Source organism: Chenopodium quinoa, unplaced genomic scaffold (genome assembly GCF_001683475.1).
Source record: "Chenopodium quinoa cultivar QQ74 unplaced genomic scaffold, ASM168347v1, whole genome shotgun sequence".
NCBI classification, from domain to species: domain Eukaryota; kingdom Viridiplantae; phylum Streptophyta; class Magnoliopsida; order Caryophyllales; family Amaranthaceae; genus Chenopodium; species Chenopodium quinoa.
In genome coordinates, this window is record NW_018743033.1 from 1,040,996 (window position 1) to 1,059,024 (window position 18,029).

Sequence of the window (18,029 nt, forward strand, 5' to 3'; positions counted from 1 at the left end):
AACTCACAGATTGTATTGCTTCGGATAAAGTTTTTTATTAAGGCAATCGTTGATCGAATTTGCGATGTATCTAGTTCTAAGATGATTTGTACTTGTGTTGGAATTCTAATTTTCCTAGGAATTATTTGTAAGTGTCATTTGACTATCTTTCATCAATGAAATCCATTTTCTTCTTCTAAAAAAAAAAAAAACTACATCCTATCACTTTTTTTTTTTTTTTTTTTTTTTGGTGTTTAGAGAGCTACAATGGCGGGTGATGAGAATCAATTTCAGGATCTCCTGAAATCGGGAGGAAGCTCTAACCACTTGAATTATCCCTCACTCTCACATCCAATCGCATGCTGCTACATAGTTAAGCCTATGGTTTAAACAACTACTCTAAATTATCAACCGATTATAGGCAAAAACTAAATGATTAAAAACAAATCAGTCAGTCCATAAAAATTTAAGAAGTCAAAGTAAAACATGAATCAATTTTACCAAGCGATTTCTAAAGCTCTGCTCTACTTAGATGCTTAAGACGAATTACATTAATCAGATAAAGGTGATAAGTTGCATCAACATAAGCAGTCAAATTATTCCAATCACATGACTCAAACACAAAGAAGTATACGGCACAATTAATTTTCACACAAAATGTAACTTCTTATGCACTTGTATAAAACAGCCAATTTCCATAAAATATTGCAAAAAATTTCAGATTTTCAAAACACTACGCCGTGTGACGTTACTCCAAGAAATGAACATATATGATTGCGGTGCAAATTACATATCTAACAACCAATTTCAAGGCTTGTAGTAAGCATTGAAAGGCCACTATAGCCGTCTGATGGCTGCTGTACCGGCACGTGAAAGGTCAGAATAGGCATCGTGGGTGGAAGACTAGGCAAAGCAGCCTCAAAATTGAGCACTTGAATAGCTTGTTTTATAGACGGCCTATAATTGTAATCAGGATGAACACACCATAAGCCAACGAGCACCAAACACTCGAATTGTTTAGCATCGAATTCCATTCGTAGCCTTTGATCAGTGGCCGAAAGCAACCCATCATTGCCATAGAGATCCCACACCCATTGTATTAATCCCTTCATATTTGTTCCTTCACCAATTGGATCCTTTAACTGCCTTCCGGTAGCAATCTCTAAAGCAACGACACCAAAACTGCATACATCCGTCTTTACTAGCCTTTCGGGTACTTATGTATTCTGGGGCCATGTACCCTAAAGTGCCAGCCAGAGTTATTGTCTGGGCAGCACGTCCATGTTCCATTACCGTTGCTAGACCAAAATCCCCTAGCTTGACATTAATATTAGAATCTAGCATTATATTGCTCGATTTTATGTCATGATGCACCACACATTGCTCCCACCCCTCGTGTAAATAAAACAACCCTGAAGCTAACCCTTGAGCTATTTTGTATCTAAAAGGCCTAGATAAGGGTGTCTTCTTACCAAATAAGTGAGAATCCAAGCTACAATTTGGCATAAACTCATAAACAAGTAACAAATTACTCTCTTCATGACACCAACCCAAAAGTTGTACAATATTTCGATGCCTTAGCCTACTAATAATCTTAACCTCAGCAACATACTCATTTTTCCCCTGTCTTGATCCACTGGATATTTCTTTCACCGCGATTGGCATATCCAAGTCTACAAGATAGCCCTCATAAACATCTCCAAATCCTCCTCCTCCTAGCTTTCGTTTACTTGAGAAATTATGAGTGGCTGATTCAAGCTCAAAATAAGAAAATCTTCTTGGTCCAGTTCCTCTCTCAAATTCATCATCGAATGAGGTATCCTCATCTTTTTGTAATTTCATCTGCTTCCTCCTTCGATACATAAAGAACTCAATAATTCCTCCCAAAATAACAACAAAAGCACCTAAAAATACAATTATCATTATGCCCTTCTTAAATTTTTCTTTCTTAGGAAGATCATTACTATCATCATTTGATATCAAACTAGAATAAAATTCCCATGATTCGAGTGTGTGTAGCTCCTTGCTTACACCAGTCAAAGCAGAAAAACCAATGTTGACCCATTCAGGTATGATTTTCATAAGATTAATTGGTAAAGACATACTTGAGTTTTCCAAAATTCGTATCATTCTTATAAGACCAAAACACACTCAAAATCTCAGCAGTCGCGTTATAAATGACCCAAACATCAGCAGACTGTCCACTATGCTCACTAGCACTCCATGGTTTATGTACAGATAAAATAATGGAATTGACATAGATACCAACATATAATCAGGCTCATATACATTTCCATACGAGTCAAACTCAACTACAATCATTTGATTAGTTGATGAATTATATGTTGTAGAGTTGAAGAGGCCAAGATAGGCACCGGCAGAGTTTGGGGGGGGGGGGGGATTTGAAACCGACCGGAGAAATGGAAAATGTGAATCCATGGCCATACTTAGATTTATTTTGCCCCCAAGTAACAACGAAGGTGAAATAAGTAGAAAAATCGGACATTTCTTGTAAACTTTTATCCCAAAGTCGTACCTTCTCACCATACTTAATTAGACCTTGTGTATGTATGTTCATCTCTATGTTCCCTAGGGAATATACAGCCTCGCCCTGGATATCTATGTTTGATGTGTTTTGATAAAAGCGAGAATAATTGAACGAAATCGAATTAGCAATCTGAACAAGCGAAAGGGAGAGAAGGGAAAGGGTTAAGGGAAAACATATAGAAATATCTCGAAACGATGGCAGGGAGCAAAGGAAAGATGTAGCCATTCTTTGGGTAAATGAAAAAAGTTCTTGGAACTCAGAAAGCAAAGTTAAATAAAGCAAATTGAGAAAGAATTTGAGTTATGAATAACAGAATATCCTCACAATATTAATGTAGTATATGATTTTAGAATTGTTTTAAGGATGTAGTACCCGTAATATATTACTTAGATAATGAATTTGTCAAGAACAAAAAAAATGAGACTTCGACAAACGAATATAGTTTAAGGATGCTAAGTACTCTGTGCGAAAAAAGAAATTTTGACGAATGATAGAAACATATATGAAGTAGTATATGTACGAAGTACATGATAGTGAAATCAATAATTAATATTACTTTTTTTTCCGTTTTAAACTAGTTGCAACGATTTGACATAAAATGTGAGTAGAAAATGTTTAATCATTAAAAATAATTTAAAATTGAGATATTTTATATAACAAAAATAACTCATGCATTCAAAAAAAAATTGTGTAGAATTTAGAGAAAAATGGTATTCTCGTTTTCTAAAGTCAAATGACCTATTCTAAATTTTATTTTTTTAATTATTGAGTTATTGTCTTGTTCATCTTGATCAATAGAGAAAAAAGATGAATGGGATTCTCTTTACTCGCAACCCAGTTGCAGTTTACTTTATGAGAATCGGGAATAATTGAACCCTAGACACCTCTTAGTAAGGATGACAAATGGTCTTGAACCTGACCAAGACTAGTGCTCTATCTGCCCCTCCCTAATTTATCAATTATAAGTACTGTAGTACATGTCAAGGGTCGGATCTACTTCTCGAATCAATAGTGTTATATCAGACATTTTTTAGGTACTTCATATATAACTCATCAGAACAGTTATACTCCGTTAAAAATACAAATTTGTGGATGATGAATTCTAACTAATTTTGAGGAAAGAAGTACAAATTAGTAGCTTGTCACCTTGTAGTAGAGATGATTAAAAATTTGGATCGGCTCAAGCATTAACATCAAATATTATGCTCAAACCCGTAAAAAGTGGCAGGCTTGTTGAGCCACAGCGACTTTTTCAAGCTTTTTTGAGCCAACTTCAGGTTTTTAACTAAAAAAGTGTGTTTTGACTTGTCCAAACCCACCCTATTTTGAAAGCGGGCTAGCGGGCTGAGACGTAGTTGATCACCTCTGCCTTAACTTGTAGGCTTGTAGCTAAACTTGGCAAACGGGTCGTTCAGGTCTGGTCAATTCGGGTCAAGTCAATTTCGAGTCACCAAATATTCGGGTTGGGTTGGGTCAGGTCAATTCGGGTCAACACCTCGGGTTAAGTTCGGCTCAGGTCAGTTCGGGTCAAGTCATTTTGGGTTGGGTCAGTTTGGGTCAGGTCAATTTATAGGACCAATTTTCGGGTCGGGTCAATTTTTAGAACCAATTTTCGGGTCAATTCGGGTCGGGTCTCCAAAATAAATTCACTAGTTGGAAAAATAAAGCAAAATCGTTAAGAAAATAAAAAAAAAATCATGAGTACCTATTACTTAGGGAAAAAAAAAAAAAAAAGCCCCAAAATAAGTAATTCACCATTTCACACTCTATTCACTTCAGAAATCGGGTCACTTTGGGTCGGATCAACTCGGGTCGGATCACTTCGGGTTTTGGGTCAGGATTGCCAAGTCTACTTGTAGCTAGATGATGATAGACATGAATTAATTTTTTACCATGCACTTTCTAATGCTACGTAGACATGTTCTTCTAATGTGATCCCTTATCTGTTTGGTTTGTTTCTCTAAATTTACTCCATACTTAAATGAATATAAAGATTCACCATTATACTCTTTAACATTTTTCACTACATACACTGATGTCCTGATTTCATTAATTTTTCTCTTATTACATTAACTCCACACAACTATTAATCAATTAAAGATGTAACAGCAATAGTTTATGGAACAAACGAAAGGAGACGACGTAGGAAGTAGTATACACGCCGCATCATCATGAAACAAGACAGATGATTTTTTGGAAAAAAACAAATATTTAGTAGACAGAACAGAAGAGATGTTCTTAGAAAAATCTTCTGATGTTCAAAACACAAATGAAAGCTAACTCAAAGCCTTACATAGGTTTCTTTGACATTTCAGTAATTGTATTTACATTAGAAAAAGAAAGTGGATGGGATAGACTTCAAGGTCACTTCAGCAAGGATTTTGTACAGCATTTGAGAAGGATGAACAGCATCCCAAAATACATATTTATCTGGATTTTTGCATGTTTCTGAGCCTTTGCATGCATCACCTACCTCAAATGTTCCTGTCCCACAACATCCTTTTGTTGTCTCACTAAAACCTGTCAAAACATATATGTATTATTTAAAGTTAATAATTTAATTTTATCTCTCATACTAATTAAGCTTAACTTGGTCTAGTGAATCATATCTAATTTTAATTTGCTCGTCCAAGAATATGAGTATTGTGTGTGTTTGTGTTAGGTAACAATGTACTATCGTTTCTTTTTTTTTTTTTTAAGTTCATGTTTGGTTTTTAATACAATTTTTATTGCATACATTTGTCATGTATTTTAAAAAAAAATAAAGTATACATAATTAAATTAAACTCATAAAACAGTAATTGTTTGAATCTACACATACATTGAGACAAGTATACATACAATCCTACACTTTTTTTTTTTTTTCTTTTTCATGTGAATCAACATGCACATATTTCGATGATTAATACTCATGGTTATTTTTTCTTCAACTATAGTATTCCTAATTGACATGTGATATACAACTTAGAGACGGAGAGAATAATTTTTTGAGAGAATAGCACATTTTTATCAAATTAAAAAGGAAATCGTACAACACAAGCTAAGCTAGCTTCTAAACTTTAGTTGGACTTACCATATTTCTTTGGGTTGTTAATTGCGGAGTCAACGACTTTATAAGCATCAATAAAGAGCGTTTTCATGTTCAATTGAGTTTCAATAGTCTTCAATTCTTTCTCTATTTTAGAGTTAAGAGATAAGACTGCTTTGTTAATTTTATCAACGCAATGTATTCCATCACCTACAAATGTTTTCACCGCGGGCATGCAACCCAATGGTGGCACACCAACTACGGCTATTCTTTTTGCTCCAACCTTGTGCATCTCCTACAATTCAAGACGATATAATAGATTACGTTAATGGCAACGCGCATTATTATATCATCTTTCAAGGTCGGAATCATGAAATTATATATCTGACAGTATCTGATCTTGAGATACGAAAATTTAATTAAATAACTAAGGCTATATTCATGGACAATTATTGAATGTTAAAGTCAATTGTTATGAAAACGAAAGTGATCATTATTTTGAAATGAAATGAATATGTATACTGTACTTACCACAATGGCATGACGCATGCGAGAGACCAAGTAATCTTGGTACTTATCTAAGGTGAATTGCTTGGGACGAGTAGGCTCCAAGAAGTAATTTTGTAGGTAATCGTTGGTGCCCGTGCTCATTAGTATTGCAGCCTTTCTTATACTTTCATCTGCCTTTTTGTGTCCTACAAACTGTCCCAAGTGTATCTTATAATGCTTGAAGTATTCTACTTGTCTAGTCAATGATATGGTATTCTGTCCATGAAACAGAAAAAACAATATAATGTCATATATTTTGTAACGAGGGCGCCCCCATTACTCATTGTGAGAAACGTTTTTGTTTTTCACAGTGGCAGTTTCGTAAATAAAATGTACCACTTTAGTCACGGTGGTACATTTTATTAAGTGGTACATTTTATTTACGAAATGGATGATAAAATTGTACCACTTTAGTCACGGTGGTACATTTTATTTACGAAACTGCCACTGTGAGAAACAAAAACGTTTCTCACAGTGAGTAACAGAGATTTACTGTTTTGTAACGTCAAAAATGAATTAAAATGTTATTCTTGTTAATTGAAGATGAATGTTTTAATTGAATTTGTCCTCGACTAATCCCATAGACTCACATGTCTCACATTAAAACATTAGCGTACTAGGACCCTTTGAAGTTAAATAAAGGGGGTGGGGAGGCATTTCCCTACCCCAGCCCTATATGTTGTAGTTGAGGTTACTAGAGACAAGTTCTAGCCAATGGACCAATTGATGTACGGAGTAATAGTTTGCTTACATCTTACAGTAAAATTGTTTGGATTTTTTAGAATGGTAATTAAAGTACATACTACGTATTTATTTCGTACGAAACATATTATTGTTGATTGAAACTAGACTAATTGATATCAACAATTATGTTAACCGCATCTATCATGATCTAATTAAAAACAATGTGCATTTATGAATTAACTAAAAGATGTTAATCCAGTATAGTACGTCTCTCAATCACACACACACATGTACATGCACACGCATATGTACGCACACTATGTATCATGGTGGTTTTTTAATTAGATACAAAGAATTCACAATTCACTTGATCTAAAATCAGTCGTTTTATTATTTTCTTGTTTATTGTTGTTGGTAATGTACAACTGAAAGCTTAGTTCGTAAGAGAGCTTACAGTGAGATTGGCAGTGAGGTCATCATAACCAGAGCTAGCAGAAGCAAAACTAACAGCATGTAGCAAATCCTGTTTTGTTATATTTGGGTCTAAAAACGCTGGTACTGTATATGCATAACCTAATGCTTCAGCTGTTAAAGTTAAACACCAAAATTAATGAGTAACACACGAGTCATTTGCATTAAATTACTGATGATATGTCAAAAAAAAAAATGAATAACACAGCTAAGTGTTTAATTGAGAAATATGAATCATATATTTCAATTAATATTTAATAGGAGGTCATTGTTCAATCATTATAGACGCGCTCATAATTAAGCTAGCTAAATCTCCGACATCTATCACGATTATTATTGATCGGAACCATGGATGAGTAAGCGATCCTAGATAATCATTAATTACTATTGCATGTAAACTAGCTCCATATTTTTTTTTATTTACATGCTCGTCTTCACTACAAAAATTGTACTTGCTTGTATACATATACAGTATTAAATATATAACCTTTTAAAATTATTATTATTATTATTATTATTATTATTATTATTGTTGTTAAAATTATTATTATTATTATTATTATTATTATTATTATTATTATTATTATTATTATTATTATTATAATTGGACGGACCATTTTATGTTAAATGCAACCCGTCCTATCCTCTCATTATAGTGTGGCTTATCTTGCTAATACAATACAAGTAGACCACAGAACATGTCGGTCCTACTTTCTTTCTTTTTAAATGAGAAACTAATAAACTTTAATTAGGCTATTCAAATGGACAAGCCGCCAGTCCTACTTAGTTAAATCTGATTTATTCTATTTTAGTTTTTAATATTGTCAAAAAATTGAAAAATGGAATGGGTCCATAACAAGTCACCTAGTTCCTTCATTTACAAATATGTTTTAGGTTGCCATTTGTTCATTTTTTCATAATTAAGTTTATACACAACATGAACAAGAAAAATCAATACATTCATCATATATAAGACATGACATATCAATGTACTTACTGTCATTCCAAGCACTGTCTTATCATAGGAGTTATTGACTTGTAACCTCAAGTTACATCTTTGACCAAGCAAGTTATTTACGATGTTATTATAATCGATACCTTTTGTTTTTTCAAGTGTCTTAACCATGAAAGAAATTCCACTTATGACGACATTTTTCTTGTATATATACGAACTGAATGAAATACCAGTAATTACAAACCCTTTCTCTTTGTAGAAAGCTTCCATTTTACTAATTCTAAAAATAGAAGTAGGGGCTTCCAAGATAATAAATTTATAACTTTTAAATATGTACTGTACTAGATTTCTCTAGTACAGTGTAAGCTTGTTAACCACAGCACAAAAAATAAATTAATATGTCAAAAGATTAATAAATAAATACTTGCTATATAAATATTAAATAACAGTACTATACTATGCATTATTCAAAATTGCATGATAAAAGTATCATAATCACTCTACGTCCAATTTCAGCTACGGTGTACTACATTTTCTTTTACATGCACAATAACTGAGGCTACGTATGAAAATAATAACAATTTTCGTTATGCATTGCCATATTAAAATTTATGAAAAGCAAATATTAAAAAAATCATTAAAACAAGTTTATTAACAAGATTTTATATATACTCCATAATATAATAGGGTTGATTAATTTGAGTCCAAAAGAAGCAGATATATCAATATTTGTACTCGTAACGAAAATACAAAATGAGATGGAGGGAATAATATGATATTTACCTACGTAGTCACTTGCAAGCTTCCCATTACTAAACCTTCCGGTAGGGTGACCACCCATGAAGTCCTTCCCATAAGGTAAAAAGTTGCTCTTCGACGTGGTTGTGATGCGATTGTTGTTGCCGGGATCAACACTTGAGTCTCCAAACACCAACAAACTCGACAACCGGTGTTTAGCTCTCAACTCTCGAATGTCCGACACTGTAAGAGCATTCAAAAGTGTAGGCATAAACAACATGGAAAACAAAATTGATCCTAAACAAAAAGTTTTTAAGCCCATGATTAGATCTCTTTGTGTGAATAACAAAGTGAGAAATGTACGTAGCAAGGTAATACTCATATATAGCAAGTGCTAGTAGCAATAAAAGCTAATTAAAATATTGTTTCAACAAAAAAATAATAATTTTTTTGGGTAATTCTACATTTAGCCTTAGAGTTATAAATAAGCATTAAATATATTTTCTTATTTGCTACTCCGTATTAGTTTAGGAATGCATGACAAAATCACGCGTAAATCAGTGTAATTAATGAGTATATTAAATTAATTCTTTCCTCTTATAACTTCTTATGCATAGCCTTTAGAACTGTGTATATTATTTTATTTCTTTATATACAAATAAGGACAAGCAGTCATAGTTAAGTGAATTTATTTGACAGAATGTAATTTAGATGGTATTGGTGAAACATTTATGAAGATATAAAGTTAGGTTTATCTACTGAATTTATACTGTACAGTTAGTTATTTATAGAGCGAGATTGAATGCAATAATTATTAGCCGGCAATAATATTGGATATATTTGGAGATTTGGTTAGTACTTGATGGGCAACTTTCTCATGTGGAATGCCAGATGAATTTTTTGGGTATGGTTAAAAATAATCAAATCACTAGTATAGTACATGTTCAATTGGGAGAAATATTGGCGCATAGGTCCTATGCGTTTCACATGTAAATAGAATGGCATTTTTGTAAGTAATGGGAATCTGAGAAAAAGTATTGGTGGAAAATATACTACATGCATAATAGTAAACAAAAAGTATTATTAGACAACTTATACTTTAATGGTACATTATACATGCATAATAGTACACAAAAATGTACCACTGTACCATGACAAGAGAGAAAATGTACCACCGAACCCCAAATTGTCCTCCTATGTACATGTCAAATACATAGGCCCTATGCGCCTAAATGCACTCGTGCAATTGCAAGGTTTTGAAAGTTCAAATATTAAATCTCACAAAATCGAAACCAAAGTTGGCTTAAGGAAAATTTGATAAATACCACCATCTATTGTTTACATTTTGTACAATACCACCTCAAGTATTTTTTTTTTATTGTATATTACCACCTGGTTTTTTCAAAAACTAAAAAAACTCCCACCAATTTTGCCAGCTAACTCCCCTATATGACGTCACGGTGGGTCCCACTACCAATTGTACCTCTCTTTTCCCTCGATTTTCACCTCTATTCTTCCTTCTTCTTCCTCTTTGTCTAATTTTAATATCAATTTGCGAATCAATTAGGCGTTATTTAGGGTTTTAATTCGTGAATTTGTTCTTTAAGCCAAACGACAATGCAAAATCTAAGGCATAATCATGTTATAGAGAGTTTCATTTAATTAGGGTTTATAAAATCAATTTAGGGGTGTTTCAATTGAATTTAGGGTTTATAAATTAAATTTGGGGAGTTGATTCTAGGGTTAATTAGTTGCAAAATTGGTTAATTAGGATGATTAAGGAAGAAGAAAGGTGAAATTCGAAGGAAGAGAGAAGGAAAATTAGTTAGAGGGACCCACCGTGACGTCATATAGGGGAGTTGGGCAAAAGTGGTTGGAGTTTTTTTGGTTTTGAGAAAACTAGGTGGTAATATACAATTAAAAAAAATAATAAAAAAAAATAATAAAAAAAAAAAAAAAAGAAACTTGAGGTGGTATTGTACAAAATTTGAACAATAGATGATAGTATTTTTCAAATTTTCCTTAGCTAAATGCACAATAGTGATACTTTCTTACAATATTTGATTATTCATTCGCAATAATATGTACCCATCTTATTGTGAATGATACTGCATATCATAATTTTAATTCAATGTTAAATAAAAATATAAATTTAGATTTAGAGATATAAAAAGGTTTATGGCCTTTATACCTTTTACCTTTAAGATTAGAACTACTCATGCATGCCCATGCATATTTTCATACTTTTGATTTAATCAAGATAATGATAGTCTCTCCATCCCTTAATGTGGTTATAAAATTTAAATCAGGTACTTAAAGTACCCTCAAGATAAATAAAAGTTACCATGTTATAATTACAAGTTATTCATTTAATGAAAACCTTATGTTTTGTATCTAATGGAGACCGTATAATCTACATTATAAAATCATACGTTAATTTTTTTTTTCCTAACCTTAATGTCATAATTTTTTTTAGGTACTTAAGTTATTTTGTAGCACCACTTTTTTGCCTTTTAAAAAATAATTAAGTATTGTAGTATCTATTAACTTATACTAAAAGTGAATAACCAATGACATTTGTCATTTACCTTGTGAAAAATTTCTCGCCTTTTACGCATTTTTTTTTGGCAAAATCTTTAAGTAAACTATTTATACCTTATGATATTTTCTTTCCAATTTGACACATATTCCATATATACCCAAATGAAATATTTCTGCATATCTTTTATATACTTTATATATTGTAATATAATTGTCAAAAATATTTAACAATCATGCATTGCACGAAATATTAACCTAGTTTCAAAATAAATTGCTATCCAAATAGAGACAAGGGAGTATAAACTTACTCTTTTTTATTTTAGTTTATTTTGTGGAAAAAACATAACGTTAATGGATCTTTTTACCCTATGAATATATTGAATTTTATTATACGAAGTAAATAATTAGGAAATAAATAGTTAGGTTTGTCATGTCTTTTCATACCTACCTACCTAAGTTGGTCATGTAATCAACTAATCATATATATTAGATATATTGGAATCAAGAAAATCATATTGACAATCTATATACTATGCCTAAATATATTCTTATTTCCTTCCCAAGTGTATATTCCAGTATCTACACTCTATGTCATAAGCTACAAGATGCACAATAATATGAACCTACACTATGTAATGAACGATTATTGTATGAAAGATAAGTTAAATCAGTGAATTTTATTTATTTATTTGAAAAAACTTAAAGTTGATTGTATTATTATAATAATAATGTTTCCTTGAATGTCATCTTTTACAAAATTTGACACTTGTTCAGCATACTTGCCCCATAAAGTAATTTCTCAATTTGTTCTTCCTATCAATAGTGATTAAGAAAACAATAAATTTAAGCAAAATTCAATTTATTGTACAAATAAATTATATACAATAAATTATCTCACTGCTGATCCTCTATCTCAAGTGGCAGCTTGTAATTTGGTGTAAAACCTTTCGACTCATTTGTCATCTCATCTATTCCCGTAATCATTCCGACTACATCTATAAGACATCAAAAAAATATATTGCTTTTAATAAATTAAATTTTTAAACAAACAGAAACTAAAAGGGACATAATACGTGTCATTTAGTTGTAATTTAACTATAAAATTTATCGACTAAATAAATGTCATTTAACTATTTTTTATGTATTTTGTGAAAATGGACTAAATCCAATCCGTGTAAGGAGTGTCCAAATTCTTCGCAATCTTTGATTAAATTCTCATAAAAAAAATTTAAAAAAAATGAATTTGTAAGTATGACCAGTTGTTTTATACTTTCCAAAATATTTCCCTACTCCAAAGTTAGAAATGATGCAAGTTGAGCCTTCATTCACAAGTTTTTCAAATCGCTGAATAAGTGTTTGTTTTATACTGGCTTGCATCTTTAATCTCTGTATGTGATAAAAATTATAGTAATTATTATATGGCGTAAATAAAAAGAACGCATTATTAGTTTGAATGAATTACAGAGCTATAAAAATAACATTGTACCTTTTCATCAACCAAAACCAACTCAATTGAACTAGTAATTTCAGGTTTATTGTTGTCTGGAACGTACCAAAGTCTCACAATCCTAACTTTGATCTTCCAATTTTTTTATAAGAGGGGTGTTATCATTAAACATGGTGTACAACATTTAGAATTTAATAATATAAAATACAAACTTTTGGTTCTTGTATATTAATTAGGGTGATAAGTTGTGTGTGTATATATCATATCACTAATAAATAAAGTCGGTCTCGCAACCAGGCCACGAGACGATGACACTTGGCATTCCAATTTTTCGCCAAATGCCGTGCCACGTAGGAGATAAATAGGTATTATTGTGACACATATGATGCTAAGTAAGCGATTTTTGGATAGATTTTTTAAGATAAAATTGTGGTATCGAGTTTTATTATCGATAAAATTCTAACATTTCATATATACAAAATTAATCATAACTTTTAATAAATATCCTATAACTCAATTTTATTTCCATCATCAAATTTGTTTTAAAAAGTTCTTTAAAATGAGATCCATTTATAAAAGTATATTTGTCACAAACTTTAATACGTAGCTAGCCAAACCGTATCACCAACTATTACAAGAGTTGCTTCATTAGTGTTATAGGGTTTACTTGGTTTGTGTTATAGTGGTTACTCAATCAGTATTATAGATAAGGGTTACATAGTCAGTGTTAAAGGTTACTTAGTATTACAGGGGTTACTCGGTCATTTTTATAGGAGTTACTTTGATGGTGTGGTTAGCCGCATATAAAATGCATTGTTATTTGATTCTTTACAAAAATATATTAGAGAATCAGTAAAATTAAGTTTTAATCAGTAAAAATATTTTTAGTTTGGTAAAAAATACTTTAAGCTCAGTGGATTTAATAAAAATAATTTCAAGTCAATAATAACATAGATATCTATTTAAAAACAAAACTACAAAAAGTACACTATTATATTTATATAAGCCATATAATATCGTATGTCAAAATATCCTACATTATTAGAACGAATTATTTAACCGTATTTAACATTCAAGTAAAATGTTATCTTAAAATTTTATCAACCATCTGGGCATCGTCCAGGCACAAAACTAGTATATATATATAAACGGACAACTTATTATATGATAGTTGAACTTTGCCTTTCCATCATCATCAAAACTACTTAAGGTTCAACTATGTGTCACGTAGAGCCACATAAGATTATGTTTTAAAAAAAGTGCTATGTAGGATTATGATTTTTAATAAATTAATTTGAATATAATTAATCCTACAAAAATCGTATTTAAAAAACCAAACTTTATCGTTAATAATTGATATAATTATTATATTTTATTAAAACTAAACGTATAAGCAAGAGCTTATTTTAACCAATGATAAAAGAGATTTGTATATTATTTTGGAATTAAAAAAATTACAATTGCTGTAGGGAATTTTTCAAACTCAACCTTTTGAGCTCCACTGTGTTCCAGCTTTTAGGCATGGCGGCGCTACAAGGGAAGGAATCTAGAAATAGATGAGTCACCAACAAGTTTTAGAAACTTGTAAACCATTCACAGGTGCAAAGCTTACACCCCATTCACGATAACGAAGATCACTAATTCCATAGTGGTCCGGAACCATGACTGGATATTCAGGGATCATGGTATGAATCCAATCTAAAAGAGATTAAACCCTCCCTAAATCGGCCTCTACTTAATTCTTATGATATTCATGTGCGCTTTCCGATCAACATACATACATCAAGTTAAATCTAAACCTGTTTAATCTACGTTGGTTGATTATTAATGCACAATCAAATCTATTATTGGTGATCACTTGAATTAAAATCATATTAAGCCTAAAATCAAATTATTAATTATCTTATTAGGCGTGATTTCAAGTACAAATTCCCTTTAAACCTGCAAAAAGGGGCGTGATCAAGCAATAACAATCAATCACGAATAATCAAGCAACATATAATTAATTTACACAACAATCATCATCATAATCAAAAGCATCAACAAAATATTATTAGTAAGACCCTAGGCATGATACTAAACGGATTAATAACAAATCCTATCATGTCACTAATAAAAATCATAATCAAAGCATTAACCTAAACATGATACTAGAAATCATAATCAACATCTTAAACATCATACTAGAAATTATAATAACATCCTAACATGATACTGGGAATTAAAATAATATTCTAAACATGATTTCTACTCCAAAATCAAAGAATAAAGATAGTAGATCTACTCACTTTGATGCCTTGGCTTTCTTGCTATTAAAACAATACACGCGTTAGTAAACTTAAAGAGAGATTAAAATCAATAAAGTAAATAAATTGAAATATGAATTGAAACATAGATTTGGAACCAAACCTTCAGAATTATCAACCTTTCATGTTGAGGTCGAAGGCAACGTTGAGGATGGTTAGGAGTATTCGAATCTCATGAAGGAAGTATGGTGTTTGATCGAAGAGAGTACCAGGGATGTGTGTTTGGGATGTGTTTAGGCTAGGCTAAGAACATGAACAATTAAGAGAGAGAGAGAGAGAGAGAGAGAGAGAGAGAGAGAGAGAATATTAGAGAGGGTTGATGATGATTGTTGGTGAATGAAAATGGGGTGATACAACCTCTATTTATAGGGGAAAAAGAGAGTCGATCGAAGGATCATAAAAGGGTCAGAATTCAAATCAAAGTAAAACAGGTCTCATCGCGATGAGCCTATCGGGGCGCGATGGTGTTGTCGCTCACCGATGGTTTTGGAAAGATAGAATCCGTATAGAGTTTGGTTCCTAATCGGATTAGGTCAACCAAATATCTATACGTATTCTATTTTGACCAAGATTAGCATCATTAAAAAATAGGTGTTTTATCCGATGTAAAATTCTTAAACCTTTATCTTTTCGAAAACAGGATAAATCAGATCCTTCTAGAGGATTCTAGAAACTCATAATAAAACCTAATAGATTTAGGATCGAAAACAATCTTCTAGAAGATTCTAGAAGCTTGTAATAAGTCCTAATTGGTTTAGGGATAAATGGACTCTTCTCATGATTATTGGGTCACAGGCAAGACCTGGTTCAGGCTCGGTTTAGTATTTTGGAAATAAGTCTTAGCTTCATTCTAGTGCAGCTATAATAACTGCACCGCTGTCTATAAAATGAACATGTAGTAAAAAAATATGAACACGTAAAAATAAATGAACATTTAGTAATAAAAAAAAGAACATTTAGTACTTAAAAAGTGAACATGTTAAAAAAATGATAATTTAGTATTAAGAATAAACATGATAACCATAAAATTTCTAGGCCACAACCTTAAAAATGAACATTTAGTGTAAAAATAATTATGAACATGTAAAAAAAAATATATAAATAAATAAATAAATAAAAATGAACATTTATTAATAAAAAATGAACATGTCAAAACTAATTATGAACACTAGTATATTAAAAGTGAACATTTATCATACAATAATATAATAGCTAGACCACACCTAATAGAATAAACATTTCATAAAAATATATGAGCATATTACAGAAAATGAACATTTAGTATAAAAAAAATGAACACATGAAAAAAAATTATGAACATTTAGTATATTAAAAATGAACATGATTTTCTTATATTCATATAAATTCAAATTCATTGTATATAATTATTAACAAAAAATAAAGATAAAATAAATCATTAAAATATGTTCAATTTTTATGTAATTTTACTAAATGTTCAATTTTAAAGTACACTGTGTCATTTTTTTTTTCCAAAAGTTATACACAAATATTAGCAACTCAATTAAAAAAATCAAAATTCATAATAACAAACAAATTAAAGATGCAGCAACTCAATTATTCATCACAAAAACTCATTAATAAAATTAATATTCATAAAAAAAAAATTAAAGAAATTCAGTTTGAATAGTCTAATTCACTAGAGTCATCAAAAAGTCAATTGAAATTCATCAAATTCTTCATATTGAAATTCACCAATTGTAAAATCAGAAAAATCAATTTCAAATTTAGGCCAAATCTAACCTAATTAAAACTAATTAAAAATCAACAACACAAAAACTAACCTGCATTGATGATCTCTTTTGAATAACAACCAAATCCATAATAATGTAGAAAACAAAGGAAAAAGAAAATGGTGACGATCTCGATGAAGATGATGGAGAATGCTACAATGGTGAGGAATTGGAGAATATCCAAAGTAGGAGGTTAAAGAAGTTTAAAATTTGAAGGAAAGTTAGGTAAGAAAGAAAATTTACTTATGAAGGAAAAAATTAAAAGAAGAGAGAGAAAATTTCGAATGGAGAAGAATACAGAGAGAGAAAATTAATGGAGGTAAAGAAGAAGAAAAGAGAGAGGTAAATATAAGGAAGGGAGAAAAAACGTATGTTCGTTCTTGAAGCACTATTTGTTCATATATATGGTTGTTTCAGTTAGTTTAGCTGCACAAGTGTGTAGCTAAGAATTTGTGGTATTTTGGCCATAACTTCTTCGTTATAAGTCGGATTTGGGCTTATAATATATCGTTGGAAAACTCTTTTCAAACCCATCAGACTATACAATAATTAGACCAAGATCATGGACCAAAATAGATTGGTTTAGACGTTTTTATAAAGTGGACACGAAATGAATGATTTTCAAAGACACGAAATGAATGATTTTGGCTTAAAACATTTAAAGAAAGGTCAGAAATGATTAAGGCTAAAGGAAATTCACGAGACTCTTCAACCCTTCACCTAACTAGATAATCAAAGACGTGAAAGATACTCATCACTGGGTTTGGTTTTTGGAGAGACACAATCAGGTGTCTACAATCGCCACATAAACAAAATTAATGAATGAGATTTGAGAATTTGATTTTAAATGTAAAAGACAACGAATAGTGATTTAGGATTTTACAAAAATAAATTATCTTTTCACATAAAAGATAATCCTATAAATGACATAACATATTCAAAACTAGATGGAAGCCCGTGTGATGCACGGTTTTTTCATTTAAGACTTTTAATTATTTGATTTATTGTATTTAATAATTTCAGACAAAATTA

At 31.0% G+C, this 18,029-nt stretch overlaps 1 protein-coding gene and 1 pseudogene across 1 annotated transcript; both read right to left on the minus strand.

The window, feature by feature from the left end:
• Window positions 1-773: 773 nt before the first annotated feature.
• Window positions 774-2,818, minus strand: LOC110730627 (annotated as a pseudogene).
• Window positions 2,819-4,543: 1,725 nt separating this feature from the next.
• Window positions 4,544-9,555, minus strand: LOC110730529 (GDSL esterase/lipase At5g45950-like). Its single transcript, XM_021910329.1, has 5 exons — window positions 8,998-9,555; window positions 7,243-7,373; window positions 6,087-6,320; window positions 5,601-5,850; window positions 4,544-5,047 (listed from the first exon to the last, which is right to left on the minus strand). The coding sequence occupies exons 1-5, from the start codon at window positions 9,332-9,334 to the stop codon at window positions 4,857-4,859; spliced, it is 1,143 nt and encodes a 380-aa protein (XP_021766021.1). The 5' UTR covers window positions 9,335-9,555; the 3' UTR covers window positions 4,544-4,856.
• Window positions 9,556-18,029: the final 8,474 nt, after the last annotated feature.

Coding starts and splice junctions, on each gene's coding strand:
- LOC110730529 (XM_021910329.1), bottom strand. CDS start 9,334: ATGAGTATTACCTTGCTACGTACATTTCTCACTTTGTTATTCACACAA. Junction 6,321..7,242: donor ACCTCACTGCCAATCTCACT/GTAAGCTCTCTT, acceptor TTTCATGGACAG/AATACCATATCATTGACTAG. Junction 5,851..6,086: donor GCATGCGTCATGCCATTGTG/GTAAGTACAGTA, acceptor CTTGAATTGTAG/GAGATGCACAAGGTTGGAGC.